Source organism: Parasteatoda tepidariorum, chromosome 6, assembly GCF_982258835.1.
Source record: "Parasteatoda tepidariorum strain Cologne lab strain chromosome 6, Ptep-v5.0, whole genome shotgun sequence".
Lineage (NCBI taxonomy): Eukaryota > Metazoa > Arthropoda > Arachnida > Araneae > Theridiidae > Parasteatoda > Parasteatoda tepidariorum.
The window spans coordinates 14,586,135-14,606,741 of NC_141760.1; the positions used below are offsets into that span (position 1 = coordinate 14,586,135).

General features: G+C 36.2%; 2 protein-coding genes across 2 annotated transcripts; one reads left to right on the forward strand and one right to left on the reverse strand.

Moving 5' to 3' along the window:
• Positions 1 to 441: 441 nt before the first annotated feature.
• On the reverse strand, positions 442 to 3,974 carry LOC107452711 (uncharacterized). Its single transcript, XM_043049190.3, has 3 exons — positions 3,861 to 3,974; positions 1,390 to 1,583; positions 442 to 1,072 (listed from the first exon to the last, which is right to left on the reverse strand). Exons 1-3 carry the CDS (start codon positions 3,908 to 3,910, stop codon positions 831 to 833), a joined length of 486 nt encoding a protein of 161 aa, XP_042905124.2. The 5' UTR covers positions 3,911 to 3,974; the 3' UTR covers positions 442 to 830.
• A 7,540-nt stretch (positions 3,975 to 11,514) lies between these two features.
• On the forward strand, positions 11,515 to 12,729 carry LOC147807587 (uncharacterized). Its single transcript, XM_087166699.1, has one exon. The coding sequence runs from the start codon at positions 11,515 to 11,517 to the stop codon at positions 12,727 to 12,729; it is 1,215 nt and encodes a 404-aa protein (XP_087022825.1).
• The last annotated feature ends 7,878 nt before the right edge of the window (positions 12,730 to 20,607 follow it).

Consider the following 20,607-nt stretch of genomic DNA (forward strand, 5'->3'; position numbering starts at 1 on the left):
AGAAAGAAAAAAAAAAGAAACTCCGTTAAGCGGAAAGCTACATAAAAAATCTTTTTCGAATACCTCGAGCGTCCTTGCGCTCCGATATTTATACTAAAATGCTAGAAAGTAGGAGTTGAGTAACTAAATTACTGAAAGTTAGTGAAATATCTAAATATTGCAATTTGAGATGTTATATCTATATATCTTTTTAAAGTGTTATTCTTCTCACTTTCTGATTGAAATTGAAGAGTTAAGTTCACGCATACTTTTTAAGTTCCTCGTGTAGATGAAAGATGCCGGCAAGCTGGTGTCATTCCAAGAGAAAAAAAGGTTTGGCAGCGAAAGGAGTTTACGGGTGAGAGTGTCTCAATTGCAAAAAGCTTAAGGGGCGAGAGGAATTGGATCAGGAAATATTTGTATCAGAAGATAATAAATTAAACTAAAGATTAAGGATTTGGATTTTAAAAACAGGAAATATTAAATCAGATTGTAACTTAATGTCACAATTTCTATGTCCAATACTTTACCACTATCAGTAGAGATGCAGCTGACACAACCATTCAAAGACGAATAACCCCGCTTTTGCCATGTGCCATCAATTGACACTCCACAATTCACTGAACCTTTTTTCGCACCTTTCAAATATTTTATCTCCTCAGCAGCATTGCTCACGCTGTTTTCCATTGCTTTATTTGCAGCTTGATGAATTTTATTTTCAGCTGACCTATAACTTCCTTTAGAAAGGGAAGGAATATCCAGCAATGCGAACAGTTTTTTCCCTGCAGGGAAACCTTTTCCTATAATACGTAATGCAAACACAGCAAGAATATTTATATTATTGGAATTCTTCACCTTTTTTGTTGAACATCTACATCGTGACTGAACTTTTCGACACTCAACTTTTCAACACTATTTATTGATTGTTCTTTCAAAGGCTGCTTTGGTAGAGCATGCCTACTAATGTAGCAGATTTCTTCCTCGTCATATTCTTGCCTTTTTCTTTTAGACCTGTTTTCTGCATCAATACTATTCTCAATATATGACCGATATTCTGCTCTAACTAATAACCGGTGACCTTTTTCATAAGTATCTAAAAAGAATTTTTATTTTATAATTCAAATTTGAAAAAAGTAATATAGGGAAGGGAGAAAAAAACAAAAATGTTATTTTTTAATAGACCTTGAATTTAAATGTGAAGCATTTAATCTGAATAAAGTTTACAGTAATACATGATTTAACTAGAATTCAGAAATTAACTTATAAAAGTTTCTACTAAAACTAATATTCTGTTTCTGTAATATAAAAAATCACGATTACAAAATTCTCTCTGAAATTTGTTTAGCTTTTCAAAAGAACAAGATTGTTATGTCTGATATTTTATATATTTAAAGCAATAACTGAACTCACCAGCTTTTCTCATAACCCTGACAACAGGATACTCTGGCCAAGAGAGACTGGCACCTTCTTTAATCCTTACCGCTTTCTGATATTTCATAGGATCATAATTAGGAAACTTGCAAGTACGCCTATCTTCACCAAGCCAATCTTCTGGTACGAGTTGCACGTCATCTTGAAATTTAATAATGAAGTGACTCAGTGTTCTGAAAATGTACAATGTATTTTATGTATTAAATAGTTGAACTATATCAGAAATGAACATATTTAGTTTATATATTTACACTTATTAAAAAGATCAATTATGCTAAATTTAAAATCAATACGTAATTAAACAAACATTAGACATTAATAATAATTAACTAGTATTTAGCTATAGCTATCAGCTAAAAAATTTTATAATTTTTTTCCCTCCAAATTTCCATTTTTACAATTTTTGTTTTACTCATAAATACAAAGGAAAATGCTTTAGATTTCTAAAAACTAAATACGGGGAATAAGATGAACGTCCGAGGAGGCTTACTATCTATTTGCAGCTAAAAAGTAAATAAAAAAATATATAAAAACATGTTGACATAATCACAGCTAAATTTTGAAATCCTTACACATTTTTCTAAATTTGAAAATATGAAAGAGTTTGACAATCGTTTTTAATAAAGGTACTTCTAATATATATTAAAAAGATTAATAATTGAGAAATCAGAATACTTTTTTTTATCCTTTTTCCTTATTACTTTCTTTAATGATAAAAAAAAGTTTAAAAAAACAAAGAATTTTTAATATAATGAAACATTTTTTAAATTCTAGAAACAATTATGTCCCATAACGCAACAAATTTTCTACCCTACTTAAAGGAAAATACTATTACTTGTGTATATTAAGGAATGACCCAATAATCAAAATAATATACTTGCTATTTAAATTTTATGAAAAGTTACGTAAAAATATGCGGTGATGTTTAAACATTGTGGTATACAAGTTGCGAATAATAGAAAAAATGTTTTTTTCTTTTTTACTTAAAAATGTTTAAATTGATAAAGAAAAGATTAATTAAGTTACCTCTTTATGAATTTTAATTCTAAATTTTCTTTCTAACTTTGCCTTTCTCAAATAGAGTCCCATGTTACTGTTTCCCTGCTTTTCATTGTCCGGCTTTTCATTTTTATTTCGTAGATTTTTCTCAACCTGGTTCAGCCCAGGTTTAGAAAATTACAATAAATAAAATTACAATTCAATTACAATATGGAAACATAAGAATTGAAAATTTAAATAAATTAAAAAACTGTACAAATAACTAAAATATATTTTCTTTTTGCAAAAGCTACTTAAATTCCCAATTATGCTCAAAATCTATAAACGATACGACCTATTAAAGTTTCAATTTTTTTCTTATATAAATGCAAATAGGATTATAAATATTAATTTTACATTTAGAGACGTAGGAAGCTGAAATCAAAAATTTTTTAAAAAAAATCACCTGCTTTTGCCTATTACTCTTATTTTATAGGTACTTAATTATTTTTAATAATTTATAGCAGACAAAGTGAAGTCCTTAGATTTGAAAGATTGTTGTATTTTTAATCAAGATTAAAGTTGCCTTTTTTTTAAATCTATTTTTGTGAAAAAAAAGTTTATAAAAGCTAATACATTGAAACTAAATTCAAAACAAATTTGAAGTTAAAAGTTACAATAGAAGAAAAGAAATCAAAAATAATTCTTAAACTTAATGAAACAATGTTTTGCTTTTTTATTACTGCTATCAAAAATACTAATAAGGATTTTTAAACATTGAAAATAGCAATAAAAAAGGACTAAACTTTATAAAAGGGAGAATAGGGACTTTTGCAGAGCCCTGTATGCTATATTACAAAAATAAATTTAGCTATTGCTGTGCAATAAAGGTTAAGCGATATGCTTATCTTGCAATGGGAATAAAACATATTTTTTTACAATGTTTTCTACTGGCGAAGACTTTAAACTCGACAAGCTGGTAACAACATAGATGTCTAATAGGGAAGAATGGCAGTGTTTATCATAATAGTTTGCTCTGTTTTGAAAATACTGGCCTTTGAACATTTGATAATAATGTTCGTTTGAAAAAAAGATATTTCGTACTATTACTATCTCTCCTGACTGCAAGCCACAGCAATCGTCAGTTCCAAAGTTTGGTTTAATTAAAAATTGATCTTTAAATTGTATATTTTCTTTGGTGATTGAAATATTGTTGCTATTCTGCCTTTCTTTAGAAAATGAATGTGTGTAACATTGAGGAAATTAATGGGCTTAACCTGGCAGAAGGCGCTCTCACAATATTACGCCAGCAGGCGCGGTGGGTCCAATGGGCCCTTTCTTACTTTTGAACTGTTTTAGGGCAATGAGTTGATAGCATTTGTTCTTAAATAATAACATCAAATAGATAAATAGTGAGACAATATGTTTCTAAGGTTTGTATGAGAAATTTATATTTTAATAAACAAACTTACATTTTAAGAACATACATCACACACTGTAATTGAATGTTCATTGCATACATTCTTCTGGCATTTGGCACATGTTTTGGTCTTCCTGTCTTTTGAGGAAGAACAAATATAGCACCTTTTTTTGGTGTTGCACTTTTGTGGCGGATCTACTTATTTTGCAGGAAAATGTTGCAGTTTTTCTTTCAGCTTTTTGGGTATGGTTGGGTTGGGTAAGAGCCATGGCAATTTCCCTCAAGAAGACTCTTCTATTTTTGTATGCTGTGGGCGGATTTTTCGTTGACAGCAGTAAGATTTGCATTTATTGCTGCTGTGTTCAAAATTGAAAAAAATACAACCATACGCCATCTCTTGCTTATTCTTGCAGTAGAATATGATGCGGACATTCCATCGACGACATCACATCTACTGCACCTTTTGTGATATTATTAAAAGTAATAATTTCTGGCTTTTTTGCGTCACCACTTGAAATATCTATTGTTCCATCATTATGCATTGTTGATAACAGGTTAACGCACTTATTCTCCTTAGGAACATATGACACTAAAGTCATATTCTTCTGAAATCCAAATAATGAGGAGTGTACTTTTGTTTTCTAGTAACAAATTCTATCGGTAACTCCCGTTTATTTTTTTTTACAGTTCCAACCATTGTGATTTTTTTCTTCAATAAATCCTGTGATTTTTTTCTTTAATAAATCCTGTGCCAAAGTATAACTTGTATACCAGTTATCTGTTGTTTCATTTCGCCCAGAATTATTGAGTTTTTGTGTCACTCTCTTAACGATATCGTTGGGAGAATTACTGACTTCATACGGACCTTTTGGCTGAGTCCCGGCATTTATTTCCAAGTTCCAAGTATAGAATGTTCTGGAATCTACCAGGGCGTATATTTTAATCCCGTATTTTGCCGGTTTATTTGGGATGTATTGTCTAAAAGAACATCTTCCTCTAAATGGTTCAAGTTTTTCGTCTATCGTTACATATTCTCCGACGTAGAATTTTTGACAGCTTGAAACAAACAAATGTTTCAAAGCAATCTCTGATAGGTGCAAGTTTTCTTCTTTCCTGTCTATCTCTTACATCATCAAACCTGAAGCATTTTAATAGAAATAGAAATCATTTGTGCTGTGAAATATATCAAGTCCAGTTCCATCCGTTGCCCAAAGATCAAGGACATTTGCATGGGAAGATTTATGCACTCCACAAAAATACAATAGTCCGATAAGTGCTCTAATTTCATTCACAGTCGTTTTTCTTGCATCCCGCTCTCTTTGGAAAATTGTCAGCAATCGTATCTGTGTAAATATTCGTAAAATCCACTACTTTGTTTAGCATCTCTTCATTTATCAAAAATGTCCACGATTCAATAGGAGACGATAGATTTTTGGCTTCTCCAACATTTCCTGGCAATCTAGTTATTATGTTGGCGGCCGGGGTTCGCACATTTTGGCGATATGGCGTTTTTTTCCACTTCGTAATTTTGTCTTTTCCTACAAAATAGTCGTTCTCTCCGGTGCCTATACTGTCTTCCTCCGAAGACGACTGATGCTCACTAAAATTATCAGTTTGTTCGCTTTCACTTATTAATTCTTCATCTTCATTTATTGTTTCCTCATCAGTTGAAACTTCCGCCAATAATGTTTGTAGACGCTTCATTTCCTCATCGTAGCTCAAATAGCGAGACATTTTTTATAACACACGCTCCACACGAATGATCTCACGGAAGTATGCTCCAAAAACTAGTCACGCGAACAGGCGCGCCGGATCCTTCAGACCCTATTATCGAAAAATAACAACAATAGTGAATAGTGGATTGTAGAAATTTCATTCGGCGGAAAGAAGTTGACCTTGAATGCAGCTACTGCGGACTTGGTCCACTTTGGAGGAAAGGGGGGATTTCTACGGTTTGGGACGACGGGATCTCTTGGATCCGGCGCGCGTTCTGGCTGGTTAATGAGAATATAATGTTAACTTAAATTGAATTTAGAAGAGTGTTAAAGGGGAAGGGGTTAGAAAAAAATTAACGTTAAAGTGGTTTTGGTGGGAAGGTACAGAGTTAGGCGGTGAAGTATAGTGGCATAAGAATAGTGTGAAACCGCAAAAACCGTGATGGGCTCTTGAAGTCAAAGTTTATAGGATGAAAAGTCTGAAATGGAGAAAGTAGTAGTTATCAATTCTTAAGCAAAAACTGAAGAAAACTATTTCTATAAAGTAAGGTAAGTTTTACTTACCCCGGACTGCCACTTTGGTAATAAATATCAATTTGCTCAGTCATAAAAGACTCTAACATGTTTTATAGACAATCACTTTAATAATAACGGAATTAGAAAACACAAACAAAAAAAGGATTAACAATTAAAGTTCAATTATTTACGGAGCTAAACGGAGCTTGTTCTCAGATCGAGATATTAACATCAACTGGTAGCACTGTGGGCGCACCAAAACAACATGCGCAGAAGACAGTTATAGTGGGAATTCTCGACAGTAGTAAATAAAAAAGGAAACACAACAATTAACATAAGCGATGATGAGCCTGAGGCCAGGGGGGAAGAAAACCAGATTATGAAGAAAAAAAAAGATAACCTAACACAATATCAAACACATTTTTAAAATACAACATTAGATCCATCCTTCTAAATCAGTTTCTATTTCAGTTATCTCAGAATCATTGATACTTCAATTCGTCTACTTTTTGATATAATTGTTCAACACGCTTAAGTTTCACTTCTAATTCAGTTGGATTCTGCTCCTTCGTTTGATCAATGTAAGTTTCTAATATCGTTATGGTACTGTCACAGTGATATGTGACGATTTTTTTCTAATTGTTTAATTTAATCGCTCTTAGTTTAATGTTGGTTTTTTTTATGTAATTTAATTTTTATTTTACCCCAGCTCGTTAATGAGAATAGGAAATCCTTTTTTTTTTTATTTCAGTAACAAATTTTTGTGTCATTTTTTTTCACCTTCTGGTGACTCAAGGTCGAATTGACTCAGCTGTCTTTCTCGGTAGACGGAAAAAAAGGTACGAAAAAATGGGTCCCTGGAAAAAAAGGTACCTCCATAGGGAGAATCTGTTGGGATATTTCCCCTCTCACTTTCTGGGTTGCATAAATGCTTCTGGCTGTTTCAATGAATATTCTTTTTATCTGTAATAATTCAGATTAGATCATTGAGGCACAGAGAAGGGTAAGGGGGCGAACTTATGGGCTGGTTGTTTTACGCTTTTTTTTAAAAAAAAATTATTTCATTTATTCTTCATTGATTATTTTAAAAAAAAATTTCTATTACAAGCGTTATAAGCGAAACACATTAATTCTACTCCCCCCCCCCAAAAGTTTCATGTAGCCTGATAACACTTTTTCAATAGAGTCAAGATTCCCGGTAGAATCATGATCTTAGAAAATAAATAAACAATATTATTGAACATTTTCCTATTTAATTAACTTTTTAAGAATAAATGTGCGTAAATAAGAAACATAAGTTGGATAAACAAAAAAACAAAAATTGGAAACAAAAGTTGGCAACTTTGAAAACGCGCGACACGAAAAAAAAAAAAAAACATGCACGGAACAGCAAAAAGCGCTTCAATCTAATCTTCTCATTTCACATATTATCCCCTACAGACTTTTCCCTACACGGATACCTTTTTTTCCGTACCTGTTTTTCCGGTACCTTTTTTTTCCTAGAATCGATAAAAAACGAGGTCGCAGAACACTGTGACATATTACCCCACTAAGCTTGAAAAAAATTTTTAACGAAGGAGGAAAATTTTTTTTGAAAAAAATTAAACCAAAAGAAAAATATTAAATTGAAATCTTGCAGTTACCAAGAATGTTGCATTACAATAAATTTTTAACACATATAATTATCAACATTTTGAAGAGAATAAAACAGATGTAAAGTAGAGACGGCATACAAAGATTCACTAAGTAAAATTTCACTTGGAAAAGTTCAGGTTTTGAAGAGGGGGTGGTTCAGTTGCACAAAACTTGTACAAGTAGTTGGATAGGTTGCTGACGTTCTACAAAGTGTTCCAATGAGTGAGGCTTAACGCTGTTGATCCGAAAAGTTCCCAAAAGAAGAGTCTACAGTCTACAGGACAGATCACACCTAAAAGGTAAAGCTGCGGCAGTTAACTGTTCACTGACAACTTGTATGGTTAGTAACAAAAATTTGGGTGAGTAACTAGTGTGTTCCAGATCAGAACCCCTGTTACACACAAATTCATAACACTACCTTTCAAGGTATGTACACAATAAAAATTACCACTGAATTAAATTTCGCAATGAGCGTTAAGTAACCACAATATATATTAAAACAATGCGAGGAACATTGTTAACAGAATAAAACAACAAAAATTGATTTGAGCTGAATTAAATTAACTGAAAACATCAGGTCAAAAACACCAATACCCACTAACTTGATACCTGCGCAAGTGTTTATCATGGCCAGCATGATAACCAAGTCAGACTGTTAAAGTGAAATCAGACGGAGGTGGTACACAATCAGTTGTAGCAACAAAAATTATGTAATGACAAACTGACGACGGAGAAAAAAATTTATGTTTACTACATGAAATTTCGAAAAAAACAAAATAACAATCGCTTAAATCATGAATAGCGATCAAAAATGAAAAAAAATTGTTTGAGAGAGAAAAAAATTAGTCCAATTATTGAAATAATTTGTTGCACAAGGTGAATTAGTGAGTAAGACAAGATATATCCATATAATACAAATGGACAACATATAAAATCCGAATATCTAGTAAGACACAATACACTCATGTCCATAAATTAAGGATAATGAAGTTCAGGCACAGAAAGAGACAGAAGCCAAACAAATTTGACTTATTTGTAAAGTCTATGTATTAAACATAAGGTAAAGAGCAAAAAAGATGCTATATGTTTGACATAATTAATAAAAATTGCGATTTTTACTCCCTGGCGCAAATTTTAAAAAAGAACCTATTTACAAAAAACAGTATAACATGGTTAGTATGATGGTTAATACGGAGTATGTTTCCCGGACAATGCAATACAGGCCGTACAACGCCTAGGCATGCTGAGTATCAAATTATCAATCTGATCTTACGGAATATTACACCACTCATCAAGCAATGCCCTCCGAAAGTCCGGTAGACAGGTGGGAGGGGGTTGACGGGCTGCAATTCGTCGGCCAAGCATATCCCACACATGCTCTATTGGATTCAAGTCCGGTGAGTATGCTGGCCAATCCATACGGGTGATATCCTCCGATTGAAGGCATTCGTCTGCAATGTTTGCACGGTGAGGACGGGCGTTGTCGTTCATAAACAGAAATTTAGCACCCATGGCGCCCCGAAACAAACGTACATGTTGTTCCAGAAAGACATACCTATAGATGTGGCCTGTCATCGTTACACTCTGAACATGCAGGTCAGTTCTGGAACCAAGAATAATTCCTCCCCAAACGGGCCATCCTGCACCACCGTAACGGTGTCGTTCAATGGTGTTCTCTTGGTTGTAACGGGTACCTGGCGCTCTCCATATGAAAGACGAGCGATTAATTCTCACTTGGGCCGGATCACGCTATTGGTCGAAAATGACATCACTGTTTGGGGAAGGGATATACTGTGTATTGCATAGTATTTTGGCGATAGATCTTGATTTGGCGACAAATTTTATATTTAATTTTCAAATGCGCTCTATTTACACGTGGTATTAATGTTGAGTAATAAAGACAATATTCACATTTTGCACAGTTTTGTGGTAATTTTTTATTAGAATCTAAGTAAGTGAAATTAAGCTATACTGCTTGTATATGCTTCGGTGATGGAGATGTAAGACTTTCAAAAATGAAACAATATGGCAAAGAAACATCCTCTTTAATATTGAAAGATAACAAACCATCTACGAAACTTCACAAACTCCAATTAACAAGTTATTCTTTAGTAACATTAAAATTGTTAATAAAAGAACAATTAAAAACTTAAACTTTTGATTGTAAATGTCGCATACTGCAGGTGGGCGTCACCGGGAAGAAATGGGATATCGGGACGAAGTCTCGGACGCTGCACAACAACCTCTTTCGAAGGCAAACTGTCATCTGCTTAAATACTGGACTTCAGCCTTTTCACTCCCTGCCTTGGCCGCCGGTTGATGCTCCTCCGCCGGTATTCATCCGCGCAGGAACTATTTCGGTTCGTCCTCCTACCTTCGATCCCTCTACCTCAGTTTTTCATGCTATCTGAGCTGACGCAACCAACAGCCTCTACACTGCTTTTACGTCATTAGCAACTGGGGCTGTTCTAGAAATGCAGGTGGGAGGAGGCTAGCCCAGAATTTTGGTCATTACTTTAAACTAAATTTACGTGTTGCTTGATTATGAAGTTTTTAAAATTATTCATAACACAACTAAATTGCGATGTATGAGTAAATTTGAGCTTATGTTTATTTCAATTTTTGTTACTTCATAACTGCAAAAGATAATTCTTATGGAAAAACAAACAAACGAGAGAAAAAACGTATTTGTAATATTACTATACCATCTTATATTTGTAAAATCATTCATTATTTTTAGCTTTGATGAATTTAAATCAATTAAAACATAAATATTGTCTGAAATGCTGAAGTGGACATTTACCTATCTCCCCACCTTAAGTAAACATTTGCAAGGAATAAATAAATTCCGAGCGAGCAAGTGTGCGTAAGAAATTTGTCGCCAAACTCATACAAACACCAGCCAACAGCCACCATCTCTCTTCCCCCAAACAGTGATGTCATTTTCGACCAATAGCGTGATCCGGCCCAAGTGAGAATTAATCGCTCGTTATGAAAGTCCGGCGAGAATCAGACTGCAAACTAAACCTGGACTCGTCGGAAAGCATCACACAAGACCACTGTTGCGGTGTCCACAATGCATGCTCTCTACTCCAGGCTAATCGCAGGCGACAGTGAGTTGCGGTAAGTGGAACACATGTGACAGGCCTACGAGCATATAGACCAATGTGCCCTAAGCGTCTGTACACGGTCTGCCTTGAAACTGTCGTACTGGTAGCTGAAGAGACAGGTCTGATGCTGTGCTCCGTCTGTTTCTTTCCCCTGAGGGGGTTTACCTTCTTTAGGTAAATACAGGGAGTCACGCCCCGGGGTACCCTAGTGATCTATCCTCACTTCCGCTTCCTCTCCCTTTTCTCTTACTTTCTCCTTTCTCTTCCCCCTTGTCGTGGTTGCCAAATTTGCTGGTAAGGGCTTGTCATCTGTGTTTGATTACCACTCTGTTGTGTTGGACATAGATGGGAAGAGACCACCCGCGTGTTTGCCGTGCGTGGAGACCCGTGTCCCTGGAAAAGGGGATCCTGGCAGTTGAGGGGCATCCTGGTACCCCAATACACTGCTTTGGCCCGTGCTTCAGGTAAACGGGAGGTGCATATTGACCTGTGTGCATCAATCGGCTAGTCTCGAATGTCATCTGTTGGCTAGGGTCAAGCCCGCCGTCACTTACTGGGCACCTCGTTAAGGGTGGAGGCTGCTTCAGGGGTGGCTTGCGGGCGTATAGCTAGTGGTTAGCATCGGTGTTAAATAGCGGATTGGTGGCAGCACTAATTTGTTATTTGCATCCCCTAAGTTGGACTCCGTGGTGGGTGGTGCCGCTGGTAGCTGAAGTGATTGATATTTTCTATGGCCGAAAATAGTAAGGTGTTCAGTTCCGCACACCACTGCAAAAACAGCGGAACAACCTCAGTACCGTGTGATTACGCTCGATTTTTCTTGGTAGCTCTTACGAATCCGAATGTACCGAATACTTCTTTCAATAAAGTATCTCCATTTCTTATTCACAAGGCTCTTCTTTCTATACTGGGAGATGTCGCCTCTGTGAAAAAATTACGCTCAGGTGACCTCTTAGTTGAAGTCTCTTCGATGACACAGGCCAACATTTTATCTAGTTGTACATCTATGTGTTCATTCAAAATTAATGTCACGCCTCATAAGTCACTAAACACTTCTCGAGGTGTAATATCAGCAGCAGAATTCGTGAACGATGACGAAGAAATGCTTGTTGAAAACCTTGCAGATCAAAATGTCACCGCAGTTCGTAGGATTAAGATTCGGAGGGACGGTCATCTTGTCCCTACCAAACATCTCATCCTAACATTCAATACACCAAAGTTACCATCTTCTGTGAAACTTGCTTGGTATAATTGCCCAGTTCGACCATACGTGCCAAATCCTTTGAGATGTTTCCAATGTCAAAGATTTGGTCACGCTAAAACATCCTGTCGAAGCAATCCAACCTGTGCCCGTTGCTCTGGCTCTGACCATGACGATGCTTCCTGCCAGTTGCCATCCCTCTGCATTAACTGCAAAGGGGATCATCCTGCATACTCGAGAAGCTGTCCAAAATGGTCACAAGAAAAAGAAATTCAAACTGTTAAGGTAATGCAAAATCTAACTTTCAATGAAGCTCGCCGTATAGTCACCGCCCGTACTCCTCGGTCGGGAGTGTCCTATGCAGCAGCAGCTAAGACTTCCCTGCGTACAGTCAGCACACAAACAGATACTCCACAGCAAACCAACAAGAAACCACTGTTTAATTTCACTGGACCTACCACCCGATCCATATCCATATCTCCTCCTCCACAGAAAGCACCTAGAACAACTTCGTCTGAAAGATCTCGTCCTGCTCATAAGCAGTGTTCGAACTTAAAACTCCCCCCTAGTCAAAAACCAGGAATTTCTCGCAAGAAAAAAGACTCTAAATTTAATCAATACTCAAAAAAACCTACTACCAACAATCTTGAACCCATGGAAGATGAAATAAGTCTGCATCCATCGGATGATGAGTCACTATTCGATGACGCTCCAACTGTTATAACTTCAACATCTAAAACATAATGTCAATTTCTTTTATATCATGGAATTGTCGTAGTACGCGCAATAAGATGTCTGACATCAAAGACATCATTTTTAAATATCATCCTACATGTTTTATGCTTCAAGAAACTCATTTATCTCCTTCTCACAGTTTCAACATTCGAAATTATGCGTGTCATCGAAATGATTACGTTGATGGTAATCGACCTACCGGTGGCGTTGCAATTTTTACCTCCACATGTTTCCCTTCATCTCGCCTTTCGCTATCAACTTCATTACAGGCTATTGCTGTTCAAGTTCACCTTAATATTTTGATTACAGTTTGCTCAATTTATTTACCTCCACACACTTCCATTGCTCAAGCCGATTTAAATTCACTACTTCATCAACTGCCCATTCCATTCATTTTGGTTGGGGATTTTAATGGCCATAGTGAGCTATGGGGTAGTTCTGACTCTAATGCTCGAGGGCGACAAATAGAAAGACTTATCCTAGACAATAACTTATGTTTGCTGAACCAAGGAGAAGACACGTATTTTCATGAACCCACAAGGACCTTTCATTGCATTGATTTGGCCTTCTGTTCACCAATACTTTTACCGTTCTCCCAATTTACTGTCGACGAAGATCTTCATAACAGCGATCATTTCCCAATCATAATTTCGTATTCATCTAGTGTTCCTATCACTACCAGACCCCCAGTTTTTATCTAACATCGTGCGGATTGGATTCTATTCTCGCAACTTGCTGACATTACTGAAGATATGGTGACTGACAACAGTATTGACACTGCGGTTGAAAAAGTAACTTCGGTGATTATGCATGCTGCCGAATCCAGCATACCAAAAACTACTGCATCTCTCCCTCGTCATCGTAAGCCGTGGTGGAATGCTGAATGCGCGGCTGCTCATAAAAAGCAGAAACGTTTGTGGAGCATTTTCCGTCGTTCTCCTACCACTGCTAACCTTTTAGCTTTCAAACATGCCAAAGCCATCGCACGTAAAGTGAGGCGCAAAAGTCAGAAAGACTCCTGGCGCCGTTATGTCTCTTCTATTACAGCTACGACCTCTCCCAGACAAGTCTGGTCAAGAGTCAAACGAGCTAATGGTATTTACCGTGAATTTCATCTTCCGGTGTTTGAGAAAAACGGTACCATATATTCGTCCCCTACTGACATTTGTAATATCCTTGGCGAGGCATTTGCAACGGTTTCTAGACCTGATAGCTACAGTTTAGCGTTCCAAAGCTACAAGCAAAATGCTGAACGGACAACTATTAACTTTCATACGCGACGCAACTTTCATTATAACTGTGATTTTAACTTAACAGAATTACAGAGAGCACTGTTTCGAGCTAATAACACAAGTCCCGGTCCTGATGGTATCACATATCACATGCTCCGCCACTTAGATCGGACGTCTTTGTCAAATGTCCTGATGCTATTTAATAGAATATGGACTGAACAAGCGTACCCTTCTGGTTGGCGTGAAGCAATTGTGATACCTATATTAAAACCAGGAAAGGATGCTAAAGATCCAATCAATTATCGACCTATTGCGTTAACCAGCTGTCTTGGTAAAACGTTTGAGCGAATGGCTAACTCACGACTTGTGTACTATATCGAAAAAAATCACGTTATTCCAGATTTTCAGAGTGGTTTCCGTAAGGGACGATCCACAATCGATAACATTGTAGAACTGGAAACGCGAATCCGTAATGCCTTTGTTCGGCGAAATCATCTTGTCTCTGTCTTCTTCGATATTGAGAAAGCTTATGACCGGACTTGGCGTTATGGAATTCTCAAAGCTCTATTTGAAATGGGTCTCCGAGGTCATTTGCCTATTTTCATCAGAAACTTTTTACTGAAGCGCTATTTTTGCGTTAAGATTGGATCCAACTTTTCTCAACGATATATCCAGACTGAAGGTGTCCCCCAAGGCAGTGTTTTGAGTGTCATTTTGTTCATCATTCATATTTCACAAGTTTTACGTGTACTGCCACCTGCTGTCTCTGGCTCTCTTTATGTCGATGATCTGCACATCTCGTGTTCAGGATCCGACATGAGAGTCATCGAGCGGCAAATGCAGTTAGCAGTGAACAAGATTTTAGACTGGTGCGACCACAATGGACACACCCTTTCACCTTCTAAAAGCTCATGCATTCATTTTTGTCGTAAACGCACCCTTCATAATGATCCCGGTATCACCATTCGTAACATTGCTATACCTGTTGTGCCACACGCAAAGTTTTTAGGCGTCATTTTCGATAGTAAATTGACTTTCATCCCTCATATCAGACAATTGCGAAAACGATGTGAGCAGAAATTAAATATGCTGCGTGTGCTGTCAAATACGTTTTGGGGAGCGGATCGCATAGCCTTACTGCGCATTTATCAAGCGCTGATTTTATCGCGGCTTGATTATGCATGTGCAGTTTACGGCTCGGCTACAGCTTCTAACCTACGTTACTTAGATACGGTACATCATGCTGCCTTGCGTATTTGTTCTGGAGCATTTCGAACATCCCCAGTTGAAAGTTTGTATGTTATTTGTCATCAATTTCCATTAGATTTACGTCGCATGCAACTGTCTCTGATATACTATTATCGTATCATGTCATGTAAATCACATCCTCTGCGCCGTGATGTGATATCATCTGATTTAGAGCGATTGTACGTAAATAGACCTTCACACATTCGTCCATTTTATTTGCGCACTCGCTCACTCATACAGACCTTTGATATCTGCGAACTACCATCTCAGTCAGTTGATCACTTTCTCATACCGCCATGGGTCATCTCACCATATCAATTTATTGCTCCATTTATGTCGTACAATAAAACCAATGTTGCACCCTGCATTTTCCAACAACTCTTCATTGAACATCGTAACGAATATTCTGAATACATACCAATTTTTACAGACGGATCAAAATCTGCTGGATACGTTGGCTGTGGTGTCGTCATTGCTGATGAAACCTATAGCTATAAAATCCCAGCTATTTGCTCAGTCTTCACAGCTGAAGCTTTTGCTATCCTTTTGGCACTGAGACTGATTTCCACGAGGTCTACACGGAGGTATTGTATTTACTCCGATAGTATGAGCGTTTTGCGCCAGTTGGATAACATTCGCAATGAAAATCATCCAATTTTAGATCTTATTATTCATTTGCTATGTAGTCTCCACAGAAATGGGTTTCATGTAATGTTTTGTTGGGTGCCGAGTCACGTTGGCATACCAGGAAACGACCTGGCCGATTCTTGTGCAGGTTCTGCCACTGATATCTTTCCATTATCTGTGCCTTTTACGGATGTTAAACTGCATGTTCGAAAATTTATAACATCTTTATGGCAGCAAAGGTGGGATCTCCAAACTCTCAATAAGCTACATAGTGTTAAAACCAATTTGGACCATTTGCCTGTTCTGCATCTGCGTAGTTCAGACGTTAAACTCACTCGACTGCGAATCGGTCACACCCGGTTAACACATCTTCATTTGCTGTTCGGAGAACCTCCCCCTGAATGCAGTACCTGTAACGTTCCTCTCACAATTCATCATATTTTAATAACGTGTCCATGTTTTAATCAACATCGTTTAAAGTTATTTGGTAGTTCCATTTTATGCATTCAAGATTTGTTGGATGACATTCACCATCCTAACATTTTTGCATTTTTACGTGTCGTTGGCATTTTTAACAGCATATAAAAGTCTAACACATCTACTGTTTTATACACTCTTGTAAATATCTTACCAGCTTTGTACATTTTACTCACTTCGTGCGTTTTATACTGTATTCATACTTTTTATCTGATTTTAATTAGATTATCTTGTCTTAATCACCCACTAGTACTATTTTATCAACTATAATTGTGTTAGAATTAAATTTTGTATGCACTTAGGTTTTTAAATGGATTCACCGTATTGTTTGGCGCAGCATGTCCTCATCTGGACCTTGCGCCACTAAACCCTACGTTCAATTCAATTCCGTCTGTTTCTTTTGGCAGTAACTGCCAAATACCGGTCTTCATTCGGCGTTGTAACTCGGGGGCGACCTGTGCTGTAACGTCTACTCACATTACCATCATCTTGGAATCGTTGCCAAAGCCTGGAGATGACACTACTGGTGATTCCAAGTTCCTCGTATACTTCCAGTTGGGTACGTCCATATTCCAGTCGTCCGATGATTCTGCCACGTAAAAAATCATCCAAATGCTTCCTTTGTGCCATAACTATGCGGTTATTGCACTGAAAGGCTTTTAAAGTGCTTGTGAACAATTTTACTTCTTTGCCATCATTCCTTATATACACCTCTCTTACACTCTCGTCATTGTGACGTACTACCAGCGTCATCTAGTGGTTTCCTGTGATTTGCATATTCTTCTTCAGGATGTGTGTGATAATTCTACAGGTGAAATTTTAATTTTAGAGTTTGATTTCCGTGTGATTCTGAATTATCCTTAATTTATGGACATGAGTGTATAACATAACACTAAGATCTTTCATTGACTTAATTATATAGACAATGTTTGCTCATCAAAAAAAAATTTTTCAAGGAAAATCTCACTTGAAAACATTATTTGAAATCATTACAATGAATAAAAGGAATAATTTTTTTTGAGTTTAACATATCTAATGCCTACGGTTAGATTAATACTCAAGTGTCCAAAATTTGTAAAATTGACAACAATTAAACGTTAAATTTACACGTGGTGATGTTGAAAGTTCATCAAAATTAAGTTTAGAAAATCAACAAAATAAGACTAAAGGAAAAAAATTTTTTTTAACAAAACTGTACTAAATGTGCATTATCATTAATTATTCCAGGGAGTTGAGCGTCAAACTCCAGGGAGTTACAAAAGGGTGGAAAAGTTGAATAAAAATGAAGACGCTTAAAACTCACAGAAACGGCGAAAGAAGTTGAAAAGTTAAAATAAATTGTAAAAAAAATTGTTAAATTAAAATTAAATAAAAGGAAATCAAATTAAAAGGGGGAATTAGATTAAATTAAAGAAACAAATAAATAACAGAATACATTGATAAAAAACGATGTCACAGAACACTGTGACAATGTGTTAAATTAAATATTACCATAGATCTTTTAGAAATTTGTTGTAAAGGTTGGTTGGACTTTCTGATAAACTTCTTTAGAGTTTTCATGAAGTTTTCAAACTTAAAGGCACTGAAATTTTCAATTGATCCAAATATCTTTGCATCATCAGGCAAGTGGATTAGGCCATGAACATTGTGCGATTGCTTGCCATACAAGCGGCCAAACCATTTAACAAAATATATCATCAATTCTTCTGAATATTTTAAATTGTCGTCAGTAATATTTTGGCATAACAACCTCACTGCAACATGAAGGATTAGGAAATATTGAAATTTATCCGTGGGTATTAGATCTTTTAAGACTAGAGGGCCAGAATATAAGAGTAGCTGCCTGAATTCGGTTACTTTCCAATTGTTAATCTCGTCCAAACCCCTCTATCCCTCAAATTTAATAATCTTTGGGAAATGTCGGAAATTTCCCTACTTGTTACACAGACTCCTTTCAGACTACCTTTAATCCACAAATGGCACATTTGTGATTGAACCTAAATTTGGAATTTTTTCCAAAAGAGAATTTTCTCCCTCATTATGAAAATCTTCATCGTGCTTTGAATCAGAACTTTCTCTTTTGTTAGCATTGGTTTCAGGAAAGCGTACCCTATTTTCAACAATGCATTTAGTGCAGCTAGAATAGCCGCCATGACCTTTCACACATAATATAAAAAATTTGGCCGGCGCATCGCAAGTTATCGCTTTTAATTCAAAAGGAATCTTGGTGCCCATAAATTCGATTACTTCTGAAGTCAATTTAATAACCTCCTCAACAAAACAATGAATATACGTGTTGCAAGAAAGAGGTTTCTCATAACCATGATAGGCACCAACCAAAAATGCTTCCTAATATGGGCCATGAAGTACTTTTTGTACCTGGACAAAGGCAATCCATCAAAATGCATCACTAGTTCAATCTTGGATAGGTTATTTAAAGATTTTTCTTTCAAAATTTTTTCGAGTTGAATTTGCAAACCAATATGCAAATATTTTCCATAAGGCTGGTTTCTTTTAAAGTTTTTAAAAGTGTCCTAGCATCTGTTGGCAAATTTAAATTAATATTGTGCTTTTTTAATATCTTTAACAATGAATTAACTGCAACACGGATGATATACACTATGGCCCATTGTGCTAATTCTGAATTAAAATTTATAGGGACAGTATCATTTTCTAATGATTTAAGACATCCATAAGACAATTTATTCGATGAATTGTTAGGTGAATCAGATAAATTATTAGAGGAATTATCAACTTCTTCATTCTCAGATCTATTACTTAGGATAGCATTTTGCCTCACTAATCTACGATGTTGTCTTTTAGACCAAGTGTAAAGTCTACGCTTCTTGAAACAAAATAGAAATAATTACTCTGGAAAATATATCTATTAAAGTAAAATTATCAAAAATCTTGATGCTGTAGTAGCAACAGGATGTCGCATAGCAAGTGAAGTGGCCAGTCACTTAATTTTGATAAAGGAAAAAAAATTATTATTTTTAAAATAATAATTTTTTTTTTAAATTTTGCTTATAATTTCAAACTTATAAAAATTATAGAACAGTTAAAGTTCAACTACCATAATAATTCTTCTTATAATAATACACATATTACATACGCTACTGTGCAAATTAATTGCGACAAGCTCAAAATGCTTACATGCATGGTATAGCCATCTAATATGAAATATGTCCTCCTTTAGCTCGATATAGATCCTGTACTCGGTTTGGCATGGATTCTACTAAATTCGAACATAAATTTTTGATCTCGTCATCGTGAAACCAAGCTTTTATAACATTCTCTATCATTAGCTGTTTTTTTATTGGTTTTCTTGCAATTCTCCCAGCTTCATTAAGCCTTCGTTGGACTGTCGATGTATCGATGCTCACACCAGTAGCTGATAAATCTCTCTGAAGGTCTGTACTTGTTTTGCGAGGATGAATTTTCTATTTCGCAATAGAAATTGGTCTGTTCGAGGTGTCCTCTTGCGTTTGCGTCCACATTTACTCTCGTTTCGGAGACACTGTACCCAAGTTCTTTTGCATATGAATAATCCTCGAAACACTCGATTTTCCAACTCCAACTGTTGCAGCACTATCCTTTACAGTCATAGATAACAGTCTAAGCGTAACAATTCGAATTCTTTTCCTGGGACTGATATCCATTTTTTTAATACACGTCAGAAACAAACAATTCGCACAATCGACAGCTCCTGACAACAACTGAAGCGCGAATGAAGGAGTAAATTTTCTACACAAGATGATCATGTTGTCAAACCGGTTTAAACCAGCCAAAAGCAACCCCCGTGCTGTAAGAAAAATGCAGTTCAAACCGGTTTAGGCTGGAAATCTCCTAGAAAAAAACAATTTTCTGAAAAAAAAATTTTGTCCCAATTAATTTGCACAGTAGTGTACATATTCTGCTGGCAATGCGTAATCGAAATGTTATACTTCTGTAATGCCAGAGCCCATCGTTGAAGCTTAGATGATTGAGGTGCATTCTTGGAAACAAAAGTCAACGGATTATGGTCCGTAATCAGTTCTATAGGTGATCCAAATATCCAGGTCTCGAATTTCTTTAAACTCCAAATGACGGCGTACGCCTCTCTTTCGATAGTTGGCCAAGTCTGCTGAGGTCAACTTCTGACTGGCATAGCTTATAGGATGTAGTACACCATCCTTACGTTGACACAAACAACCACCGATCCCTGTCAATGACGCATCACACTGTATCACAAACCATAAGACAACGCTTCACGCTTTGAAATGCAATTTTGTGGTTTTCCTTCCAAGTAAGTTCTTCCGGA

Coding starts and splice junctions, on each gene's coding strand:
- LOC107452711 (XM_043049190.3), bottom strand. CDS start 3,910: ATGTATGCAATGAACATTCAATTACAGTGTGTGATGTATGTTCTTAAA. Junction 1,584..3,860: donor GTGATGTATGTTCTTAAAAT/GTAAGTTTGTTT, acceptor GTACATTTTCAG/AACACTGAGTCACTTCATTA. Junction 1,073..1,389: donor CAGGGTTATGAGAAAAGCTG/GTGAGTTCAGTT, acceptor AATTCTTTTTAG/ATACTTATGAAAAAGGTCAC.
- LOC147807587 (XM_087166699.1), top strand. CDS start 11,515: ATGGCCGAAAATAGTAAGGTGTTCAGTTCCGCACACCACTGCAAAAAC.